This window comes from Nannospalax galili, unplaced genomic scaffold (genome assembly GCF_000622305.1).
Source record: "Nannospalax galili isolate Female #2095 unplaced genomic scaffold, S.galili_v1.0 scaffold1264, whole genome shotgun sequence".
Classification (NCBI taxonomy): domain Eukaryota; kingdom Metazoa; phylum Chordata; class Mammalia; order Rodentia; family Spalacidae; genus Nannospalax; species Nannospalax galili.
In genome coordinates, this window is record NW_008351636.1 from 384,707 (window position 1) to 410,714 (window position 26,008).

The following is a 26,008-nucleotide window of genomic DNA, read 5'->3' on the forward strand; positions in this document are numbered from 1 at the left end:
TACAAGCTTGCAGGCAGAGCTGGCTCACCTTCTCATAGTACCGGATCTCATAGTCAAGGATGATGCCATTGGGCTGCTCCGGCTGAGGCCATGACAAAGTGATGCTCCTCATGGTAGCACTGACCTGGTGCATGATGGGAACAGTGGAGGGGGCTGTGGAGAGAGGAAGAGACAGGGTAATTGAAGAAATAAATGTTCAGTATTGAGAAGTGCCATCTTTCATAAATAATGGAGGTGACTGGTTTGAATTCTATCCTTTCTTTCTGATGAGCTGGATCTGCAGAACTTCCTGTGGGCTTTGAAGACTGAAAGGAATTGAGATAACAGAGGAGAGAAGAGGTGATAATGTAGCAGAGGAAAGCACGTGTGCATAGGGACCAGAGTGAGTGATGTGGTATTTGCATGGCGGAGAAGGGAACAAACGACTGATCCATGGGCTGGCAAGATGGTTCAGTGGGTTAAAGTGCTTGCTTGCTGTGCAAACCTAGCATCCTCAGTTCAATCCCTGGAATCCTTGAAAAGATGGGAGGAGAGAACTGACTTTATAAAGTTGTGCTCTGACCTGCGCATGCACATTGTGGCACAAGTGTCCATGCACATACACATCAGGCACACATGCAGGCAATCAGACATACTCACAACTTTTAAAAGATTGATACATAACAAAAGAGGATTGGAAAAGGGGGAGGAAAAGAGATGGAAAAGAGGAACAATGGAATGCTTTTGAAATGTAAGGGGCTAAGGAAGCTTCAGTCTTGCAGTAATAGGCTAAGCTATTGCAGAGAACAGAACCTTGGGGCAAGAGAAAACAAGAGTAGAACTGGTCAGCGCAGAATTGGTGTGCAACAGAAAGGAACATTCCAGAAAATATTTCTCTTTGTTGCTGCATGTAAGGTTTTAATGTACATTCAGTGGAAATGGGGAGGCATCCTTCAAGAAGACATGAACACAGACAAGCAACGGAGATGCTGCCGGTCTTCCAAATAAGAGCATTTGCAGTAAGGAGCACACAAATAGAAATGAAGCGGTACACAAAGCAAACATTTGGAAACGGGATGATAACTCCAAGATCAGCAAAGATGATTACGAAATTTCTGTTTGGAAATAATATTTATTTCCCAATTCAACATTTTTCACACAGTGTAAGTAAAATGAAAACAGTCTGGAAATAATAAATGAGGGCTGTCTTTCTAAGGGAAGAGGTGGGTAATGGATGAGGCTCAGTCTGAGCTCTGCTCAGGGGCTGTTTCTTTAAGTCCTGGCACTTCTGCAGTGATGAAGGTCGTTTCTTCACTCGAACTCCACTTTACAAGGGTTTCTCTGGGGACCATGGCTGAATGACATTTACTATCCTCAATTTAAGTTAATAGATTCCCTCCAAGACCTGGAATTATAGAGCACAGCTAGCAGGTCACACAAGGGGGAAGGCATTGACTTGCCCACCACTCATTGGACTCAGGGAGTACCTGCAATATACAGCCTGTGCTGGGGGAGGGGATGCAGAGCACACATTGGAAAGATGTTCCCAGTCGGGGCAGTCATGTAGAATGAGAAGTATTGCAAGTGTTACGATGACATCTTGAAATCAGAATGTCCTCTGGGATTTCGAAGGTCAGTTTGCACAGACCACTAGAAGCCATGTGTTGGCAATGAAAGTGAATCTCTCAGCTCCTACACCTGGGGGCATAACTGACTAATGGCCACTGTGCTCACATGGAGGCTTGCCTCTGGCAGGTTACTTCCAGCCAATGACTGACCAGTCAGCCCATCCCTGCAAAACATGGGGCTCTTCTGATAGACAACCTTGGATCTAAGATTCCCCCAATGATCTTTCCAAGGTTTCTTAACAATAGCACAGGTATGTAACATTTTTCTTATCCAGTCTTCCTCTCTCCCTTGCAGGGATCAGAGCTTCACTGTGGTCCAATAGCCCACCCCAGCCCCTTCTGACTCCTATCTCATTTCTTCAATAAATTTCTTAGGCATCTAATCCTATTTAGGTGTCTGCTTCATGGAGGACCTGAACTAATGTAGTCTTGAATCCCCTTACAATGTCTCTATCAAATATTTGCTGCCAAGTTCCTGCTGTACCAGAGACAGAAGGCTTCTGGCTTTGGGACTTACTGCCCCATGTTTCTGTAACTCTCAGTGCTTACACTTCCTATTCTTATCTCAAATCCATCTTCTTCCCATTGGTCTCATGTCTCCCAGCTAAGGTAGAATAGGATGTTCCTTGTTGCACAGAATAGCTTGTCAAACATCTAAAGAAACAAGTTAGATTGAGTTTTTCCTACTGAAAAGAATGGCCAGGTACTACAAACATTTCTGCTGGGGCAGGACAGGCTGCTATCCATGGTAGCTCTCACCAAATGGGGCCCATAATATCTAAATCTCTATAGGCACGAGACAGAAACATCAGCCAAATTCTCCTCCACCGTTTATACTACAAGTTAAGTATAGACCTAATATCTACCATGTTTTGGGTATTGTGACTATTAGCTTCTAATTATTGTGACTATTAGCTTTTGGATAAAAAACATGTCCTTGTTCAATTCTGAAGTCATAGTCACATACGTCCTCTAGGTTGCCCCAAGGCATTCTCTCTCAGTATGTGTGTGGGGATTTATATGTATGCCTTTACTGTTAGGATATTAAATTTTATCTACTAATTTAATAAATTGAAATAATTTTAACCTGATTCAACCCTCTAGTGGATTTTCTCTTTCTCCTAACTTGAAGTTATAGCCCAACTTCATGATTCATTAAACAAACAGTTATTGTACATGTGCTATGTAATTGCTGTTCTAGGTTTTTTTTTCAGACATTGTAGCTGGCCTGGAACTCACTATGCAAAACAGCCTGGCCTCAGTCTCACAGAGACCTGCCTATCTCTGCCTCCCACGTGCTGGGAATAAAGGTGTGCACCATCATGCCCAGCTCCGCTCTAGATCTGAGACATACATTGATGAGTAAAGTAAAATTTTTCTACTGGAAGGATTCAGAATCTAGACATAATCAGTAAATCAGAGTATATAGAAGATACAGTAGTAAAAACAGAACAGAGAGAAGGGGGATGGAATACCATGGTGTGGAAGTACGTGACCAACCTGTGGTCAGCAAAGGCTGCCCCGAGAAGCAGATGCAGGAGTGCAGGCTAGAAGAGGTGGGAGTATTTGAGAGGAAACAGCTAGGCTAGAGTCTGACCTGGAAGCATCAAAGTCAGTGGAGTTAGACAGAGAGGAAGTCTCCATGGGGGGTGCTGTGGCTCCCACTCAGAGGAGTGACAGGAGCAATGCCGAGAAGTAATGACATGACGATCTGACTTGTGTGCTAACAGTGTCATCTATTGTGTTGCAAACAGAACATGTGGACCAGGTAGAAGCAGAAGGACCTATCACAAAGTCATTGTGAGACCAGGCTCTAACAATGGAGGCGGACAGAATCTGTATACATAAGTAGTCTCCAACTACATGACTTGTGACTGAGCTTCTGTGACTTTACCATGATGCAAATAGGATTCTCATTCAGTAAAGACTGTCCTTATAATTTTTAATTTTGATTCTTCCTGAGCCTAGTTGCATCTGGTATAGTACTTTCTTTATGCTGGACAGCAGCAATGAGCCACATCCATGCCAACATAGAGTGAATGGTCATCACCTACAGGTATAACATAGCCAGGTCATTTTTACATATGTGTTATGGTTGTTGTTGAATATAGCTATTCAATAAATTCATTAGGTTATCTAAGATATTTTACATATTGTTATAAACCAGGTTTTGTGTGAGATGATTTTGCCCAAATGAGCACATTTAAGTTAGGTTGGGCTAAACTTAATGTTGGTTATGCTGAGGACTGTGATGCAGCTGTTTATTTCCAATGAAAATATTCCCTTCTGGAGGGTGGAGGAAGGCTCGTAAGACTCAGGAAGCTCAGAAAGTTACAAGATTCTCAAGGTCTCTTCACAAGTTTATATAAGCAATAAAAATTGGTGGTGAGACTTTCTCTGGGGGAGCTGACTGTAAGTTGTGCAGGGAGCTCCAGGGTTTGTAGCTTTCATCAGTTGTCACCCATGCTGTGGTGGGCTTCTTGGTGACACAGCTGCTCTTGCAAATAACTCCAATAACTCACTGGTTTATTAAACTAGACCAGGGGATCGTTTTGGTTTTCATGAGCGCTCTATCTAGGATGATGAGACATTTATCACCCCAGGAAAAGTCACCTAAAATGTATTTTTGACTTATTATATTTTTCAACTTAACGATGGTTTTATAAGGCCATAACTACATTTTAAGTCAAGGGACACCTGTATTTAGGACGTCTCCACAGATGTGAGAAATAGAAGAAACAGATGAGTTAAAGATGACTGCAGGGTTTTTGTTTTGTTTTGTTTTGTTTTGTTTGAGCACCGAGAGTGCGGCCATCAGTTGAGATGGGAGAAGACATCAACAGAAGCCATTTGAGAGGAAAGACCAGGTGCTCCGCTTTGGACCTACTACTTTTGAGCTGTCCAAGTTACTCCAAATAGTCACTGAGTAGGAAGACGCATGTGTAGTTGGACCCATCGGCATTCCAGTGAAACAGAAAGTGGTAGAACTGGAAGATCATCAAGAGGACCAGTGGGACAGAATGTTTTAAGATGCAGGAAATGAGGAAAAAACAGCAAAGGGGCCTGAAAGAGAAAGGCCAATGAGGTAGAAGGAAAGGCGGAGAGTGAGATTGCCTGGAAACCAAGTGGAAGTATTCATTCCCCGGGGGAATCAATATGTTAAATCCTGCTGCTAAGTCAGGGGAAATGAAACTGGAAATGGAGCCCCTGATTTAGCAACAGCCTCTGTGGTTAACCATGTGGACGGTGCATGTTCATCTTGCTCAAGACCTTGCATGCCTTGGGCAGAGCTATGTGAGAGAGTGAGGGTGGTGCAGAGAAAGTGACACAGGTTTTCAGAGTTGCTCCAGATTTGGGGATCCCAATGGATTCACCAAGGTGATTGAAGGGCTTGTGATAACATTACTTTCCCTCTCCATGCTCCCTCCTTTCAAGCTGCCCTTTTAGGCCATGTGGAAGCACAATCTGATCTGTTGCTGATCATGACAGTGACACACAGGTTTTCAGGATCCTTCTGTCTCCAGAGGTGAAGTATCATTAATTGGTGACATTAGTTACTGAAATGTCTATTAGAATCGGAGGACTAAGACCTAGGAATGCAGGTCAGCTTGCTGAGCATGCACAAAGTCCTGGGATCAATCCCTAGCACCATAGAAAATGGAGAATGGTGATGCACACCCGTAATGCCTGTACTTGGGAGGTGGAGGCAGGAGGATCAAGAATTCAAGGTCATCCTTGGCTGGATAGTGATTTCAAGGCCAACCTAGGTCATACAAGACTCTGCTTCCAAAAATAGGAGGTAATAAATAAAAATTAGAGGGCCACAAGATGGCAGATTAGAAGCATGCATGACCATCACCTGCTCTGGGGTGATAGAATCAAACACATGTGAGCAGCTACCCTTTGGGTTTGGTGATGATAAGAAGGCATTGAAGTTTACTTGTAAGCAGACTCAGAAAATGTTCAGAGACTTGAGAGCAGAGCAAAAGGAGGGAAAAAGCATTCTAGCACCAAGTATGATGCGGTGTAGGAGAGGGCAGAAGGGAGGTGGAAGAAAGAAGAAAATCAGAAAACACAGTTAACACAGACCTTAGCACTGGGTAGAGGTGCAGCCTACACAGGGAGGGGAACCTGGAATCTGGACAGCTTAAAGGCACAGAGGAAGTGCTCTTTACTTTATAATGTTGGAAAGTATCTTGATAAGGTCTTGCCTGGGCTTACTGCTATGACAGCCAAAGGGAACCAGAACCAGAAACCAGAAGCTGAAATAGAAGTGCTGCTCTGGAGAGCCAGTCTGGCTATGAAAGAAAAGACTTAGACTCAAAAGTGCTAAGACCCAGGTCTGAAGACTTACACCTCTTATCCCAGCACTCAGGAGGTTGAAGCAGAAGGATTGCTGCACATTGAGGCTAGCCTGGGCCTATATAGTGAGTTTCAGATCAGCCTGGACTACATGGTAAAACCTTGTCTTAAAAAGTAAAGAACAACTATAATAAAACTGGTGAGAGCTCCACGAAGTGGCACACCATACCAGACTGAAACACAGAAGGGAATAAACGTCATTTTTCTTGGGAAGGAAGGTTTGAGAACTGGGCTGGGAATGTGTATGCAAGCTGCTACGAGTTAGATTTCAGAACACCAGAATTGAGGGGCGGGGCATGGGACCCATGCTGTTCCTGCTTCAATGCAGATGGTTGCAACTGCACAGCATTTTCTGTCCAGCAAATCTCCTTGTGGAAGGGCCACTGGATCTGCAGCAGGGCAGCCAGTGTCAGGGCAGCCATCGGAAGGCACACGCAGAACATGAAGCCTGTTCGAATCTGACTGGTGAAGGTCTTGCCTTCCTGTGACCAGGGATTACAACTGGTTCTGTCCACAAACCACTCCTTCTAGCTGACCAGGGAGCAACAGGAATTAAAGAGGAAGGCAGAGCACACACTGCCTGCCCTTTCTCCAAAGCCTGCACAATTGGCCTCCTAGGCAGAAAGGAAACCTGTAGTTTCCTTGTTTATTTTTGTTTTGTTCCCTATTAAAATATTTTTGATAGTGCCTGCTTTACATTTGGATTTCTCATTTTAATATTTAATTTCTAGGCTGTAGCTGTAGCTTAGTTGGTAGAAAGCTTACCTTAAATGGACAAAGTCCAGGGTTTGGTCTCCAGTGTTCATAAACCTGGATATGGTTGTGCAAGCCTGTAATCTCATCACTTAGGAGGAGGAAACAGAAAGTCCAGGAGCTCAAAGCCATCCTGGCCTACGTAGTGAGTTCAAGGCCAGCCTGGGATACACGAGGCCCTGCCTCAAAAAACTTCTTGATCCTCTTCCTACCTTTTCTCCTCTTCTTTAGAGGAAATTAAAAACTTCAAATAGATCATTTTTCTTTCTCTGTTTTCCTCATTTTTCCCTTTTATATTTTCCTCTTGTCTTTGAAGTTTTCCATTTTGAAATCTTTATGTTTATTAACTAGTATCTCGGTTGGTTTTATATTTTCCTCATGCCTCTTTCCACTATGCTTATTGGGGTTGTAATGATGATTGTCTTTAATTGGCTATTACTGTATTTCCATATTTGGTTTGTTATATGCTTTGGATATTAGCAGTTTGTTTTCTTTCTGAGTGGTGCTGAAAATGTACACAGGGCCTTGAGTATGTTGGGTGAGTGCTTTGTGGCTGTGCTACAGACCCAGGCCAGTTACTGGAAATTGCACTTCAATCTCATTACTGCTTACTTCAACCTGAAGCTTGGTGACTGCTACGGTTTAAAGAATAGATGGGACCCAAACTTCCCAACATCTCCCTTCAGCTGTGCAAATTTCAACATAGATATTCAATAAATATGCAAAAAGAGCAACGTGACTCTAACAACAGTTAATTACACAGTAACTGTTTCCAGGGCTACCAAAGTGGATAAAATGTGGGACAAAGAATTCAAAAGAATTACCATTCAGATGATCAAGGAACTCAAACAGAATACAAATAAACAGCTAAATGAAGTAAGGGAGAGAACTGCAACAAAGAAAGATGCTAGAAAGGTCAAACCAAATTCTCGGAACTGAAAAGCTCAGTTAGTCAAATAAAAGGTTAAATTAAAAGTCTTGCCAATAGCTGGGCTCACACAGAAAACAAGATATCAAGACTTGAAGAGAAAGGTGATAATTAGAGCATTCAGACAGATTTAAAGAATAAAATAAATAAGAAACACAAAATTCATTATCTTTGATGTCAACTTTACAAAGTTTTGGTATAGATGAAGGTGCTCACATATACAATAAAGGGACAGAAAACATTTGGTGAAACAATATCAAAAAATCTTAGGAAAGACATAGACATGAAGGTTTCAAAGGTATTTAGAACTTTAAACAGACATGGCCAGAAAAGAAGCTTTCCATGTGATATTATAGTAAACATGCTGAGATTACAGACAGGAGAATATGAAAAGCTGTGAGAAGTAAAGCAACAACTCACTTCTAAAGACACGTCCCTCACAGTAACAGCAGATTTCTCAGCAGAAACTCTCAAGGCCAAGAGAAGATGGAATGGTGATCTCACACACTGACAGAAAATAACTACCACCCAAGATTTCTGTGTCCAGTAAATTTCTTCTTCAGAATCGGAAGGAGAAACAGAGACTTTCAAAGACAAGCATAAACTATAGTAATTCAGAATAGTAAGTCAGCATTGCAGAAGATACTCAAAAGTCCCCCACACAGAGGAGGAAGATAAGAGCAACCAAAAGAGCACAGGTGTGGAGGTTTGAATGAGAATGTCCCCCATAGGCTCTGAATATTTGCGTACTTAGCCCCAGTTGGTGGCTCTGTTTGCAGATGGTTAAAAGATGCAGCCTGGCTGGAGGAAACATCAATGGGAATGGATTTTGAGAGTCCCATTTCCAGCGTAGTTCTCTCTGTTTCCTGTGCATGCTTGAAGATGTGAGCTCTTGGCTTTCCTTTACAGCACATTCCTGCTGCTATGCCTCCCCAACATGATGGACTCATCCCTCTGGAACTGGAAGCCAAACTCTTCCTTCTCTAAGCTGCCTTGGTCCTGGTGTTTATAACAGCAACAGAAAAGCTAATACAACAGGAAAGAATAATTATCACTAAGACCAGATAATCTTGAATGTGAATGGCTGTATTTCTCCAGTTAAAAGACAGAGAAGACTGGCTTATTGAATGACAAAAGAAAAAAACAACTGCTTATTGCCTGCAGGAAACTCATGTTAGTGGCAAAGAAATGCACAGACTGATAGTAAAAGGATGGAAAATGATATTCTCAGTGAGTCAGCAGGTTGAATCTGAAAGCAGGTAGAAGAGGCTATTCCCACACCCAACAAAGCAGACCTCAAGTTGGAACTGGAGTAGATAAATGTCATACATGTTGATAAGAGAAACATTATAGTAAGAAGATGCAGTGATTATAAATATATATGCATCAAATATAAGTATACCTAAATACAGAACAGTAGTATTGCTGGACATAAAGAGACAAATAGGTATCAGTATAGTAATAATGGATGTTGTTGTTTGTCTGTCAAATATCTCCTTAAGGCCCACGGTTTGAAGCTTTGTCCTGAGCTGGTAGTCCTACTAAGATTGATTAAACCAGAATGGCTTTGAGTAACTTACTGATGGAGACCTGGTGCGTTATTGAATGTGATGGAAAGTAGGAGCTGGGGCCTGGTTTGAGGAAGCAGGTTACTGGGGGGAAGGGGTATCTTTGAGCGGAATATATTGAACCTGGCCCCTTCTCGCCTCTCTGCTTCCTGGCTGTCTAAGGTGAGCACCGTTGTTCCACCTTGCCTTCCTGCTTCCATGATGACATTTTTCACCACAAACTCATGACAATGAAACAAGTCAAGCCAACTGTGGACTGAAAACTATGAACTGTGAGCCAGAATAAATCTTTCCTCCTTTAAGTTATTTTCTCTCAGGCATTTTTTTTTTTACAGTGACAAAAGGCTAACTGACACAGTGGGTGACTTCAGTGCTATACTCTCACCAGTAGATAGGTCATCAGACCAAAAATCAACAAGGAAACAGCAGAGGTTAGCTGCCTTGTAGATCAAATGAACCCAACAGACATCTACAGAATATTCTGTCCAACAGCTGCAAAATGTACAGTCTTCTCAGCAGCTCACGGAACTTCCTCCAAAGTAAGTCATTTTAAAGACAAATAGCAAATCTTAACAAATACAAAAACTATGTTGAAATAATTTTTGTATCTTATCAGTTCACAATGGGACAAAACTAGAAATAATCAGCAAGGAAAGCCACAAAAACTATATGAATACAGGGAGATTGAATAATACACTTCTGACACATCAGTAAGTCATTGAAGAGCTCAGGGAAGAAATAGGAAAGGAAGTCAAATTAAAATATCAGAAACCAAAGACTTTTAGACTTGGTTTAAAAAATTTAGTAAAGTACAGATTATAAAAATCACCATACAAAAAAAATCAGTAGATTTTCTAAACATCAATAATGGACTTAATGAGAAAGAAATCAAGAAAACAACCCCAATAATAATAACCTCAAAAAAACTAGGAATAAGATGAACCAAAGAGATTTTTAAAATCTCTGTAATAAAAAAATATAAAACCCTGAAGAAATTAAAGGAGACATCAGAAGATGGAAAGACCTCCCATGCTCATGGATCAGCAGAATTATTGGCAACATGGCCATATTTCTGAAAGTGATTTATAGATTCAGTGTAATCCCTACCAAAATTCCAATGATATTCTTCATAGAGAATAAACAACCCTAAAATCCATACGGAAGTATAAAATAGCCAAGGATGTTAAACATTTTTTCATGAAGTTATAAGCCATTTGTGTATCTTCTTTTGAAAAGTATCTATTCAGTTCATTAGTCCATTTATTTATTTATTTATTTATTATTTTATTATGTATATGAGTATATTGCCTGCATGTATGTAAGTGCACCCATGTCATGCAATGCCTACAGAGGTCAGAAGAGGGCTTTGGGACAGTTGTTAGCCACCATGTGGGTGCTGGGAATTGAACCCAGGCCCTCTGTAAGAGCAGTCAGTGCTCCTAAGCCATCTCTCCAGCTCCGATTTGTCCGTTTATTGACTAGATTATTGTTCTTTGGGTATTGAAATTTTTGAGTTCTTTATATACTCAATATTTCCCTTCAGATGAAAAGCGGGCAAAGATTTTTCTCCCTTTCTGCAGGCTGTCTTTACTGTGCTGTGTCCATTGATGGACAGAAGCTTTTGAATTTGATGCAATCCCTTTTGTCAATCCTTCCTATTATTTTCAGAGCTATGGAAGTCGTGTCAGAAAGTCATTGCTTATGTCTGTATCTTAAAATATTTCTGCTCTATTTTCCTCTAGTAGTTTCAAAGTCTTACATTCAGGTTTTTGATCAATTCTGAGTTGATTTTCGCATAGGGTAAGAGATAGGGCTCTAATTCCAGTTGCCTGCATGTGGATATCCCATTTTTCCAACACCATTCTTTATCCCAACTTTTATGTTTTTGTCATCTATGTCAAGAATCTGATCACTGTAGCCTTTATCTATAGGCTCTTTCTTTTTTTCCATTTTTTTGCATACCTGTTTTGTACTAGTTCTGTGCTCCTTGGTTAGTATGTCTCTATAGTCTTTTGTTAGTTATAGTCTCTCTATGTCTTCTATAATATGAAACTAGGTGATTTTAAAATGCTCTTTCATTATTTTTATTTTATGTGTTCGAGTGTTATGCCTGCATTTATGTAAGTGCACCTGTGTAATGCTGTGCCCACAGAGGACAGAAAGGACTTCAGATCTCCTGGAACTGGAGTTAGAGATGGTTGCTAGCTGCCATGTGGGTGAGATTGTAACTCACCCTAGTCAGAATGGCTATGATCAGAAACAAAAACTTGAAAGGATGAGGTAGGAGAGGAATACTTACATACTGTTGCAGGGGATGTAAATTAGTAGAGCCACCTTGGAAATCAGTATGGAGGCTCTTCCACAAAAACTAAAAGTAAAACTACTACATGATCCAGCATGACTATGCCTCGATATGTACACGAAGCAATCAAAGTGGTAAAGAACACAGATACAAGCTTATGACAGTATTCACAGTTAAGTTATGGAATTAGACTAGATGCCAATCAGAGGTAACTGGATTAAAAATGTGGTGTATATACACAGTGGAGAACTACTCAGTCACAGGGAAGAACAAAATCATATTCTTTGCAGGAAAAATAGATGGAAATGGGGATCATCATGTTAGGAAAAACAGGCTGTATTTGAAAAGACAAGTATCATCTATTTTCTCTCATATGTGTAGCCAGAAGCAGGGGGTCACGAAAGTCAAAGGGACACTATGGGCGAAGAAGAAAGAACCAAGAGGAGGCAGAGAGAGAATATGAGAGTTAATGAGGGAATAAATATAATCCAAGTATGTTACATACATGCATAAAAGTATCACAATAAATACCATTGTTTTGTACTATTCATGTGCACTAATTTTGGAAAGATCAACCCTAATAGCCTGAGGCTATCCCTTGGGCTGGGTTCTTCTCTTTGTCTTTCTTCTTCAGAAAGCCATTATTCAAAAGTCCACAGTCGTGACAAACACTATGCCATGTCTGATCTAACCACTGGGGACAGAGGTAAGAGATTTATGGCCTTGGTCTCATGGTCCTTGGAGTCTAGTGGGGTCAGACTGTAAAGACACAGGCACAGGGCAAGGAGGGCCAGAAGTAATCAATAGTGAAAATCATAAATGCCCTTGTTTCTGGAGATGGCACAGATCTCCCCAGCAACCAACTGGCAGCTCATGGATCTACAAGTAGTCAGGGGGTAGTGGTCATCCCTGTCAACATTTCTCAGATTTATGGTGATGACATGACAGTCACAAGCCCTATGGAAAACTGTGCCCTCACACAGGGCACTCTAAACATCTCACATTTTAATTGTGATTGGGATTTAACACATGAGAGAAAGAAACACAGCATTTCTTGCCCCATGAGAAAGGCAGAAGCAACTTACATTCAGGTTCTGCCATCAGCAATCACCTACAGTGATGGATTTGGTGTTTCCTTCACCAAGGGCAAGCATCACCCCTAAATCTGATGTTTTATGTGCTATGAAACCATCAGACAAACAGAAAATAAAACTGAGCTCAGCCATTCACTCAAGCACCAATCTCTAGTAAAAACTAAGGCAGATTAAAAGCGATGGGAAGATTAATTCCAAGAGGCAACCCCTGTGACCCCCAAATGCACTGATTTCAATAGTCAGTCCTGGCCAGTGGTCTTTTGTCCATAATCCTCAGAAGAAGAAATAGTTTCACTGAATGCTTAAAAGAATCTGCTTTGTAAACACACACAAAGCTTTTTACTAAATTAAACATTCTACGGGGAGACAGAAATGAAAAGGAAGCTTATTCAGATTTAGCAAAGACACAAACAGGAGCCATTTTTAAGAAAAGTTTGGTTCAGGGGTTATTTGAAAAGAAGGTACTGAATGCTCAAGAAAGACTTTTGGTCTAAAAAGGAGGTTCTCAGTAAATCTAAAAAGAATCAAAATTGCCCTGCAGTCGCTCTTAGAAAAATAAAGAGGCTACTCCAACAGGATCATAAAGAGAGCAGGACGCAAGGAAGTGCATCTCATTTGTCCTCACGAAAATATCAACCACGGTTCAAACAGACTTAGAGCTAGGAGTATCCACCAGGAGAGCCAACCACCAACGACAAGAGGTTGTTTAAGGAGGTCAAAATTAGAAAAAAACTTAAAACTTCAGTGATCGAGGGCTCAGAGGTGGAGAAGCAAGAGCCCGCCAAGGGAAATAAGTCTTTTGTCTTTGTTTCTGCCGCTGAAGATTTTTTGGAGACTTTACTCCCAAATTGCTTTAGTAACAGATAGGTTCAAGATAGTACATCACGTACAGTAGAAAAAGTGCATGAAATGTTGTTGCCTGCCACAATAAATAAGTTATGGATAAATTGTGGGGATAGGATGGCCCCTAGCTCTCAGGCATGACATAGGACAAGTGTCAGCCCAAACTGGTCACTAGTCACTGATCACAGCGATTAGTATCAGATCATCAGCCAGGGTCCCATTGTTATGAAAGGCTCCAAAGGGGGTTATGAGGCCTAACACTCTGACAAGACTCAGGTAGAATCTGAGATGAAGTCATGAATCAGTCTCAAATATCCATCACTCCAAATCTGGACCCTGGAGTTCTGATATGCAGAAGCCTTGACAATGTTACTGGACCACACATTCCTGGACCCTTTACTTTAGTTACAGGTTCAATCATGTTCAAAGTGTTCTTATAATTTTATTTTCCTTATTCAATAGGGAGATTTTTCCCTCAACAATTAATCACCTCAGATTTTAAGATATAAAAATAAGTAGTTTTTTTCCCTAAGATAATCACTACCTTCTAATGCATTATCTTTGCTTACAAGAAATTATTTCCTAATCTCTTAATTGAGTTTTGGGTCAAAATAATTCTTTCAACAGTTGTTGAAAGAATTTCAACCATAATCTACTTTGGGATCTAATAAATGATATAACAGTTTACTATATTAATATACTTTTTAAGACATTAAAAGTATTTATGCATAATTTTCAAGAAAACTCACAGCAAACTGCAAATTCATTCAAAATTAAGTTGTTCTGTTGGACTTAAAATGTTTGAAGAGGGAGGCTGGAGAAGTGGCTCAGTGGTTAAGAACACTCCCCTTGCAGAGGACCCAGGTTTGAATCCCAGCACTCACATGGTGGCTAACAACCATTTGTAACTCCAGTTCCATGAGACACGAAGCTCTCTTCTGACCTCCATGGGCACTGCACTTACACACAGGCAATACTCTCATACACATAAAATAAAAATAATAAAATATTTTTTAAATATTTGAAGAGGTTATAAAAATAAGATACTTGGATTTAGGGATTTAGTAGCCTTATCTAAAAGTGAAACTGTGTTTGGTTGTATGGGTGGAAATTCTCCCAGGCATGGCCATGTTCCAAGGCCATCATCTCTCCTAGCTCCCAGGCATCTCTTTCAGCTCGGGATGGTGCAGGTAACAACTGAGTTCCCCCTAACTTACTCAGGAGAAACCTCTCTAAGCCTCCTGAAACGTGAATGGTTTCTCCAACCTGAAGGAGTTCATATCTGAATGTATTCATAGAGAGAGGAAACTATCTTTCACCCTCACACTAATCCATAGTGGACATGGTAGAGCAGTTTTCCTTGGCCCTTTCAAGGGAAGTGGTCCTCACACTGACCCTTACTCCACCAGAGGGATGCTGCTGTCCCAGTCTGAACAATGTAAATCCAAGGCCCGCTGATCACTTTTAATATTGTGAGCAAGCATTCCTTTTTGGGTTATTTCCACATTTGGGTTGTTAAGAACAAGGGTGGATCTGAGCTATAAGTTTCCTCCCTGCTGGCTAAGTTCAGATTGCCAGGAGGTGCCATGCAGTCTACAAGAAGAGAAAAGCCAACAATGATCTTTTCCAGCTGCGGACCCTTTGTGCTACAATTCTGACCTTCCAGGCAATATGTGCCCACTGATGCATTATTGGCAAAAATATTTGGGGGGAGGGGTATTGGGAGTAACCAACCACTTTCCAATTGGATTTGAGTTCTGCTCCACAGGAGAGAATACATTCTTATTACTGTACACTGGGTCAAAAGCCCATGTATGAAGGGGCCCTAGACCTCTGATGTTCTACTGATGTTTTGCTAAATGTATGTGTAGCCAAACTGCCTCCTAAACATCTCTGCGTCTACTCACAGGCCTGTGCTGCTCTCTGTCTGGGTCAGGGAAGCCCTCTTTGCAGAGGGCAACAGTTAATGCAGAGACTCACAATTGCTCCAAATGTTGAGAATAAGTGACTGTTGAGTGTAGTTCTAACTGGGACTATAACACCACCCTCCAGGGCCCAGAGAACACCATGGAAGAGGACCAGGGAGATTGTAAGAGCGGGAGCATGGAGAGAAGGGCTATGAGATGCTGTCTTCTGGATATGGGGAGGCTGTCACAATCATGGACACACAGAACCTGTGACTACCTGAATAAGACCTACACACACACACCACACGCACACACAGTGGTAGGAGGTGAGTTAGTTGGAAGGAGAAGGGAGTTAAAGGAGTGGAACAGGGATAAGTGAGCAACGGACATGAATATGATCACAATATAGTCTAGATGTCTATGAAAATGTTAAAAATAAAAATAAATACAATGAGAAAAGAATAATGCTGAGGCTGGGGAGATGACTGTCGGTAAAGTTCTTGGCTTACAAGTATAAGGACCCTGGGCTCAAACCAAAACTCATGTGAAAACAAAGTTCAGGTATGTTGGTGTGTGCTTGTAATCCCAATACTAGGGAGGCAGAGCCAGGTGGCTACCTGGGACTTGCTGGCCACCAGTCTAGCTTACTTAGTGAGCTCCAGGCCAGTGAGAGCTCTGTCTCTAAAAACAAGGTGGACGACTAGTGAGGAACAGCCCCCAAAGTTGTCTTTTGACCTCTACATGCACTTACACATGACATGTGTATATCGTGTGTATAACACACAAAACACACAAACACACATAGAAGCATGCACATACACACATACACACAAAAGAATTATGTTTCTATGCATATTTATATGCCAGTTTCTCTGTGTGGCATATGTTTGCATTTCTCTCAGGGGTAAAACTAGGATGAAATTTCCGGATCATATGGTAGTACCAACCTCCTGTGCTCTCTCTAGAACAGCATTTCCCAGCCGAATCATCCTTGGACTCAGCTTGCTAGCCCTACTATAGATCACAACTGTGAAGAAAACAGGCGAGGTAAGGAATAGTAAGGAGCCCAGGGCCCTAGCCCAGTGTTACAGAAATTAGCAGGAATGGAGTGCTATGTTCAGAGCCCTACAGATGCTGTCGAAAGGCAGGCTCCTGTTCTGGCTTGACCATCTGCTCACTCTGTGACCTTGAGCTAAGGTTAACTCAAGGCCTTAACTTCTTTGAGACTCCTATTTTTCAACTATACAACAGGAATGTTAGTCCTTACATTATGAATTTTCCAAGTGTTCTGAGGCAGTGCCATGTGTGGTCTACTGCTCCTTCCTGGCAGGTTGGGTACTTGGCATCCACCAGAAACTCTCCTTCTGGGACCACTGCTGCTCACACATGCAAATCAATCCCTGGCCATCGCTCCCCACGGTAAATGTGTGAAGCACAATCCAATCCAGTGGGAGCCTTGGGTATTTATTTGATAAATACCTTTGAGGGGATAAAGAAACATTTCAGTCAAATCAGGATGGAGGTGATAGGCAAGAACAGGCTTAGAGACAGGGGAGGCAAACAGAGCTGGTCTCTCCAGAGGGAAGGACATATGCTCCAGAAGAGGGCTGGCTTTCTTCTGATACCTGGAAATAACCTGGCTTTTCTAGGATGTAATTTAGGAAGGGATGGATGCCTTGTCCCTGAGGATAGACAACATAGGAGGGGATGAGCAAATCTCCCCCCACCCAGTGGCCTGGCCCAGGTGTTCCCAAGTCCCCACCACTGCCTTCTACAGGTCTAGTCCAGCACTCATGTTCACCTCTAGACCTCTTCACTTCGAACTTCAGTGTTGATGCATCAGCCTTCCTGAAGTTTACTTCATCCATGTTACTATGATATCTACAACATTTTAGTGGTTCCCCGTTGGAAACAGTCCTAACTTCCTCTTTAGCATTTAAAACGTGGGAGGTATTGATCACTCCAGGCTCAGAAACCTGCTTCTTGTGTCTGTGACCTCACTTCATGTCCCTGCTGGCCTTTAGAGGCACAAAAGGAGCTCCACATCCCCCTCTCTGGCCCTTGCCCAAATGCAAAGCTCTCCATCCTTAGAACATCACTGAGGAGTGAGCCTGGCTTGGGAATCAGCACACCATTATCTAACCTTCCAGCTGTTCTGTTCCCCATCACTGCAGTAAGCTCTTTGGGGCAGGAAGTATGATTTTAGCCCCTTCACATTTAACCGGTATCATTAACCACAGACTAGATGTTTGACAAAACTTTGCTTTTACTGGAATGACTAAGGATCTTCTCTAAAGAGCATAGAGGAAAAGGAGGTCAGAAAATGATTTCGTTCCACCAAACATGGGTGGAACTAAAGGAGAAGGGGATTGGGAAGAGGAGGGAGGGCTATGAATCTCTGGGAGAATACTGAGTAGTTCTAAATGTAGGGGTCCCAAGGGAATAGAGACAGGAGGACTTCTGCATTGCATAGATGAAGACACCCTAGAGGCTAAGTCCAACACCATCTCCCTGGTGAAAGTCTTCAGAATTTCCCTTGGAGCCTCAGGTTAAATTATGTGTGTTCCTAGACTGTATGAGTGATGGGATTCAGAGAGGCCTGTTGGGAGTGGCTGGCTGTCTTTTCCCTCATGTAAAACACATCCACAGGAAAAAACCCAAACCTTTATTGAAATGTCAGCTAAAGACTTCAGGCCCACTGGTACTGATGGCAAAGAATGATTTACACACAGATGATTTGTGTTTCTGGTGACATTTCTATTCTAGAAAGTAACTCTGCTAAGAGGGCCCTGCCTAGAGAACAGGTTATCCCTCTGTTGATGAAAACTCATTCCACTGCACAAATATGCTTGAATTTTACATTAGGAAGCCTGACTTATTAAATACTTTTGGTGCAGTAACATTTCTGGTCAAAGTAGATTAAACAAATAAGCAATTAGTTTGGAGACTGGATATGAATGCAAAAGCGGAATTAATTATTTCTCTAATTGTTTTTCCAATTTGTGAACATCAGCTTCTTGCTTTGCTCTAGGTTTTGCCTTGAGATAACCCTGCCACTTCTTCAAATCCCCTCCCTAACCCAGAGTCATCTGAGATCTGAAGCCTCCCTGAGTGTGCAGCCTTAGTTCCTTGCATTGTAGGTTGTTGGCACAATTAGAAGATGGAGTGTCATGAGAGAAAATGAGGCTGGGAGCCACAGGCTCTTCCTTTATTGATCTAGCCATTTAGGGTTTGCTTCCAAGCCAAGGTTTTGTGTGTGTGTGTGTGTGTGTGTGTGTGTGTGTGTGTGTGTGTGTGTGTGTGTGTGTGTGTGTGTGTGTGTGTGTATGCAGATGGGGTGTGGAGATGAGGTCTTCTTTGAAAATACAGGTTTAATGCAGGACCCTCATTTCTGATATTGCCTCTCCCAAATGTGTGAGGATAGTCATTGAGACCATCCACGTAACTCTGCAAGTTCTCAGAATGTGGTCCCAGACCAGCACCATGTGGGAACTGGGAAGTACAGAAGCTTGATCCCACCATAGGTTTACTGAACTATAAACTGGGGAGAGGGCTGGGTCCAGTAATCTGGATTTAAGGAGCCCTTTCAAGACCTGTATGAGCCTGACGCATGCTTAAGTTTGGGACTGATTATCTAGAAATCTAGAAATCAGAAAAGTTAAGCTCGGAGAGGACATCCAGGTCATTCAATTTTCTGTCAACTCCTAGAATTTACAGATTAGAGTGCTGAGGGCAAGAGAAGGAAAGTGACTTCCTTAAGTCCCCAGCAAGTTAATGCAGAGCCAGAAATAGCCCGGCCTCATTTCCAAGACTAATACTGGCCCCCCATCCCTACACTCAGGAGCTCAACAATTCCACAGTCCCTTGAGGACACCTGGCACTGTGATGGGGGCAGTAAGGCTCAAATAGCCCACTGTCTTCAACATCCTTATGTTCTCAGAGAGATCAGGAGCTCTCCCAACCACTTCCACCCAAGGAAAAGTGTAGAGAACATTGTTCCAGAAGGCAAGGTGGTCAATGACCCTGCCATGCAATTCTGTTTCTGGTCCCCCACCCCCAGTCTGGCATTTTGCAACAGCCCCTCCTCCCCAATGAGGGAACCAAAGAAGCATCTGAAAATGGAAGTTTATGGTAGAAATGACAGAAAACCTGAGCCGTGCGACCCTGGACCCATGGGAGGCTGTGGAGGTATATGGTGGAGGGGAGAGGGTAGTTGTCAGAAGAGGCTTGTCCTAGGCAGGCATCCAGGAGCACTGTGCAGGCAGTTGTGGACAAGACCATCAGCTGAGGTGCACTGCTCATCCTGCCTCCTGTGGGTATATCAGCCTTTCCTGGCATAAGACAAGTATGTTGGCACCTTTAATTCAATATCTGATCACAGAAAGTACCACTGAATCCAGCACATGGGTGAGATTGGGGCTCTGGAGACAGCAAAAGCCACACCCCCGTGAGTTGCGTGTCCTCTTACTCCCTAGTTCTCACCTAGGCACACCCAACAGAGCCTTCGTTTGGCCGGGACCCCTCCATAACCACCCTGAGGCTGACATCACACTGTGTAGTCCTCCCTGAGGCCTGGGATGCAAGTCTTCTGGCCTAACAAAGGCCCAGAGCCCTTTCTGAGCGTAACCGCCGAGACTCTGGTACAGGCCAGTTTCTAAGCAGAAACACCATAAGCTCTTCCCTGCACACCAGTCACCATCCCTACTAAGTTCTGACCTCTTCTCTATGACCCTGACTTCTTCCTACCAGAGACCCTTCCTATTGGACCCCCAAAGTGGCTTTCCACGAATCAGGAAAGTCACCAGTCCCCACCACCTCCTCTGATAGATGGACATCTCTCACTGTAGCTCTCTAAAGCGGTGGTAGTTCCTGATTTTATGCGTGATATGCCCCAGGGTGCAGGAAGTAGGGTGTGTCCTCCCTGCCCCCATCATCTTCCACATTGCCTCTCACCATCTCCTGCACCCTCTGTTGAAACTGCATGTGTCACAGTCCAGGTCTTGAGTTGACCATGGATACCTTCCTACCACCCTTCCCTAATTCATGGCTGACTAGGTTATTGCTTCTGTCTTCTCCACCCTGAGGCTCGCCCTCCAGAGGGTGATTCCAATGTCTTCTTGAATACCTCACTTTCATTTCCCTCAACTCCACGGCTCTCCCCTGTCTGCCCAGTCCACGATACACTTGGACTTCACCTCACCTGAAGTTATTCCATTTTCAAAATCACAAATTGAATATTCTGCTTCCTCACCACAATCTCGGATGAGCCACTGCAGTTCTTGTTGGCTTCATCTGGCCCTGTTGGTCCCACTTCTTTGTACCCATCGCGGCAGTCCCCTCCTGATCCGTAGTCCTCATTACCCAGCTCGTAGGTTCTATCTTTCCAGTACTGTAATTCACATTATTCCTCGTACCCTCAGGCTGGCTTGTCTTTTTCTTTTCATACCATACAGCTGTCAAAACTCAACCAGAGTTAGATCCATGGCCTGTTCCCTGTAGACTCTGATATCCAGGAGCTGCACACTGCTGGCAAGGCCATACAGAAAGGCTAGGGTGTGGTCTTTGGAAACATGTGATCGCCAGCCTCAAATGAGCTGTCAACATGATCTGGATGCCCCAGCTTTCTTTCCCAACCTCTGCAATAGCTCATCGAATTTGTTCCACTCTCCTCTAACATCCAGCCCCAGTACCACCCCCTTCGCTCTTGGCAAGCAACCTTATTTCCCACTTCACAGAGAAAATTGAAGCCTGAATATCAAACTGCATAAATAATATTTTGAACAGGCACCGAAATCCTCCATAAATTGCTACGCGCAGTACTGAACCCATCTTCTCTAGACGGGTCCCTGAAGGCTTCTGGGAGCCCCTGGGATGTCTCCTAGGTACCTGCCAGCTGTTCTCTCATTCTCCTGCTTTGCTTTCTTTGTTCTTCATGTCAGCTGCTTATAAGACCTCTCAAGGAAAGCTGCTCATTAAGCCAGATTGCCTGTCCCCTCCTGAGGACCGGCAGCCTTGTGAGCACACAGTTTCTGGGGCTTCTTCAGGCAGCGGCAGACTCAATGCAACCCCCGAGAGCTCTTGTTCCTCGGGTTAGCTGCAGTACCTTGTCACAGAGCCTCACATCTACCTGTCTGCGCCTCAAACATCATGGCATTCCTTACATAGGGACATTGTCCTTGCTGTCCCCATCTTCAGTCTTAGGTAATCATTCTCATCCACCAGATGAGGAAACAGACACTACGAGGATCTTACTGTCCCCCTGTCTCTACCCAAACTCCCTGCATACCCACTCCCCACATGTAAATGTTTTCCTACAAAGAATGACACCATTGGTTTACTAGACAGCTTCTGTCTGCAGTTGTGATCTAGAGCTACAGAAGACACAGTGCTGAGGTACAAGAGTTGCCTAGAGGAATGAGGAGAAACACAACCATAACAGACACAGACACACAGACACACACAGACACACACACACAGACACACACACATACACACACAGACACACACACACACAGACACACAGACACAGACACACAGACACACAGACACACACACAGACACACACACACACACACACACACACACGGCAGCAGCAGCAGCAGCAGCAGCAGCAACAACAACTATGCCCTAATGCCCATACAAGGTCTCATTGTGGGTAGCATAGTTTGGGGAGGTACAGCACCACACTGAGATATTTCTTTGGGACAGAGATGCTCACAAGGATTATGAATGGACCTTGTTCTGTCCTTCTGTCCCTGAAGAAAAGAAAGAAAAAAGGGAGAAGAAAAGGAAAGAAATGCATGCTTTAAAATGCTAGCTACCATTCTACATTTAAGCTCTTAAGAGGAAATTGATCCCAAAGCTGGGGGCACTGGCAGACTCCCCCTTTCTCTGGAAAATATTGGTGGTCCAGAATTGCCTTTATTTACCCAGAACATTTGATGTGCCTTTTCCCCCCATCTTTCGTATCCGCTCAGAGAAGATGTTAATTTTCTGAAATTAAACACTTAGCTTGATTACTGTTTTGTTAATTGCTGCATTCAAAAACCCCTGGTGCTCCTGTCTGTTTAACATGGATGGTGCTGTGAAAATGATAGGCATGGAGCTGGTGCGCAGGTGGACAGACAACAGCACTGGAATGCCGCCCCAGCTACCCAAGACTACACTTGCTGTAGCAACTGGACCCCTGCCAGTGGGTAGGGGCATACCAAGCCATAGCAGAGGGGCCACTTCTTGGGGGATATGGTACCGAAGAAGCCTCTGGCTTCACCAGTAGCTGGAGGCATCAGGGGCTAAAATTCCAATCCAGACAACAGAGAAAGCTGAAGCTAAATCATTTGCTGATGCCTGAAATTAATTCCAGAAAACAAGGCTTTCATTCATTTATTTATTTATTACTTTACCAGTTCATTCCATTTATGGAATGTTTTTTATGTCTCAGACATCTAACTAGACACAAAGTTTCAAGAACCAATATGATGGATTTAGGGCATACACTTCTGGAGGTCATAGTTGACTCATGGAGCTGACCTGCTTGGAATGTTGGGTGGACCGACACAGAACCCCTTTCCTCCCTCCCAGTCTTTTTGCCAAGACCACAAGGCTAATGATAACCTTTCTACAATCCAACTAGTGTTCACTCTGCAGCAGAGGGTTATAACAGCCTCATGTGCACTTACAGGAACTTCCCCCAGCCTCCTCGACAGCAACCCTGTTGTCCCTCACAAGCCATATTCTGAGTACCTGGCCCAAGATGGAGTAAGATGAAGAAGTAAGTCCGCAGGTCCCTAGAGGCACTCCAGTAATTCATCATGGCAGTTATGCAGGGTGGGACCATTCTCAGCTCTCCTCAAGCTCACAGCATCATTAGTCACTGCTGAGGACCTGAAATAGTTCCCAAACCCAACCACTGTGTGGCTTCACGGTGTTACCTGCCTACTAGAAGTTCATGTTGGTCAGTTAGTGAACAATAAAATACCCCACCTAATACAGTCACCATAGACCAACTGCTACCAGAAACAGAAATGGTATCCTGCACATACGTGTGGTTACATCATAAGGCTCAAGAAAAGAGTGTGAATTCCCAGTCCATGTTGTAGCTGTTCTGGGCTTCTCCATCTGGTCTCAATGGGTGCTGCGGACTAGAATACAATGGAGGTATGGATTTCTGTTGGTTTTGTTTGCTGCTGTGTTCCTGGAGTCTGGAACAATGGATGGAGGACAGGTTTCAGTACATGTTAAGGAGAAAGTGAATGAATGGGAATGCCTAAGGAACAGGCTTGCATTGAGCCAGAAATTGGTAAGCTGTCACAAAGGTTGTGCTGAGTGTGTGTATTTCCAAAGTGCAAATGTTCAAAATACCAACCAATCTCGTGTGAGGGTAGCTGAATTTCTTTGTGTTTTCGGGGGGATTGGGGCTCAGAGCACCATCTTAAGCATCACTCTCAAGGTTTCTGTAGGAGCCATAAAGGAAGACGCCTCATCATCTGGCCGATCTGGAAGGGATCTTAAGATGTCGCCTGCAGACTACCCATGCGGATCATCACACTCCAGCCAAACACATATTAATTCCTGTCTGTGGGGAATAAAGACACCTGACACATTTTCCAAGGCTCTCTGTACCTAGTATTCTGTAGTTCCTCTCCCCAGGAAGCCGGTGGGTAGGTGAGAGGGCCGGGTTCTCCTCTGAGTTCTCTCTGGAGTGGAAAACCCTCCAAGGTTACAGAAGGAAACCCACAACCCTGGTCACCATCAGCTCCACCTGCCGACCTCCTCAGCCCCGCTGACACGACATCAGTGTCCACACAGGGCCTGGCCTTTCTGAGGTCACCTGCAAAGTCTTCTCAATGGCAGGGCTTAGGACACAGTACAAACCTTTCAGGAATTAATGATGAGAAGACAGCAATGAAATGAACTATGAAATTGAATTAAGAACAGTGAAAATTTCATTTAAGTTTTTTTTAACTTTATTTACTTCTTTCGAAGTTTTCTTTAAAGTCATTCCAATCTTTTTAAAGTTCTGACTTAATCTTTTCTCCGCTCTAGAGCAAATTTTACCCAGTAATTTCCAATGAGACCAGCCTTTAAAAATGAACTGGTTCCAGCATATGGGATCTTAACACTCTACATTTTTACAGGCAGTGTGTAATATTGTTTTAATATTTAATTTTGAGATTTACATAATATCTTTCCTCCAAAGAGCTCGATACATTGCAATATCATAAATTCCTTTTCATATTCAAAGATTATTCTTTATGCATGCAAATACTATATTTAACCAAGGAATAATGCAAATTAGGTGATGAATTCAGAGGCATTGACGTTCTAGGTAATTCTTTTGTGGGAAAAGTAGTGCACCTGAGTGACTTTAATTGTCTAAGAACTTCAAAAAATGCCTTAAAAATGGACAAATTGTGGAAGCTTTTGACTATTAACAGAATCAACACAGTTCTTTTTGATAACATTAAGTAATAGATTGTATCTGTGTTGAGGGCCTGATGAATAGACAGTGGCCACAGCAGCCCATACGTGAACTGTCTATAATGTAAATGTCACCTGTAAATCATGCTGATGGAATCATACTAGTAAGAGGGACAGGTCTGCTGTGTAGAATAGTGAAGGATACAGTTAGTAAAGGAAGGCAGAGGGCGCCTCTGAGAGTCAGGACTACCCTGAGCAAGGTATGGGAGTTCTGAGTCCCATTCTCATAATTAGTTCATTGATACAGACTTAGTCCCCTCTTTCCAGTGCTTACTCCAATCGGCACAATGTGGGCAAATGATTGCAGATAGCATCAGTCCCAAACAAAGAGACTTAGAAGCCTTCGAAAGAAACAGCTGAGGGAGGAAAAGTCTAGCAATTTGCTCTGGCTCAGGACATAGTGTCAGAAATGAGGCTAATCCCCAGGTCTGAGTGTGGCATACAGAGTGATTTCCCATCCTCTGTCTCATCTGCTCGTCACTCCAGTACTGGAAGCAGGTACCGTGGTTTTCAATTCACACGTGAGAAATGAGGACTCTTGGCAGTTACATGAATTTACATGAGTCATGAGGAGTGAAGAAGGGATCCAACCTCAGGACTACCTCCAAGGGTCCAAGATGTGAGGAAGACACTTGCCCTGGGGCAAAATGAGGCTAAATAACACAGCAGCTCATGTTAAGGCTTGGGTAAATCAGATTAGCCCTCCAGATGAGAGGATACAAACCAGAGCCAGCAGGCCAAATCCAGAATTGGATTTGTTTGGCTCTCAAGTGCTTTAAAAATTTTCTAATCAGTTGTCAACATTTTAAATCTGGATTTCCAGCTTATAAAATCAGGCAGTGCCAGGCATGGCAACACTTGCTGGAGCGGAGTGGTGGCTGTATCTGTAGCCTGCAGTTCCATGCAGTCCCTACCAATCCCTACTGCCTTCCGCCTGGCCCTGCCTGATTTCTCTCTGTTACCTCCCTGGTCTTCTGGCCTTTCAGTTTGTTTTCTATGACTTGGATAATCTCGATCATGCTCTGGCATGATTCATCTCCCCCACTCTCAAGATTTCGTGGTTCCTTTCCCCCAACTTGATGCTCCGGGTCTAACTGGCAGGAGAGAGAAGTGAAGTTTATCATTCACTTAATTCTCTCTGACAGCCAGATGATCCAGCCATCG

At 43.2% G+C, this 26,008-nt stretch overlaps 1 protein-coding gene across 1 annotated transcript in view; it reads right to left on the reverse strand.

Moving 5' to 3' along the window:
* Window positions 1-26,008, reverse strand: part of Ephb1 (EPH receptor B1) — a 514,312-nt gene that overhangs the window by 109,659 nt on the left and 378,645 nt on the right. Inside the window, exon 6 of the mRNA XM_008848545.3 lies at window positions 29-153. Within this exon, the coding sequence (XP_008846767.1) occupies window positions 29-153 (125 nt within the window). The remainder of the gene's footprint in view (window positions 1-28; window positions 154-26,008) is intronic.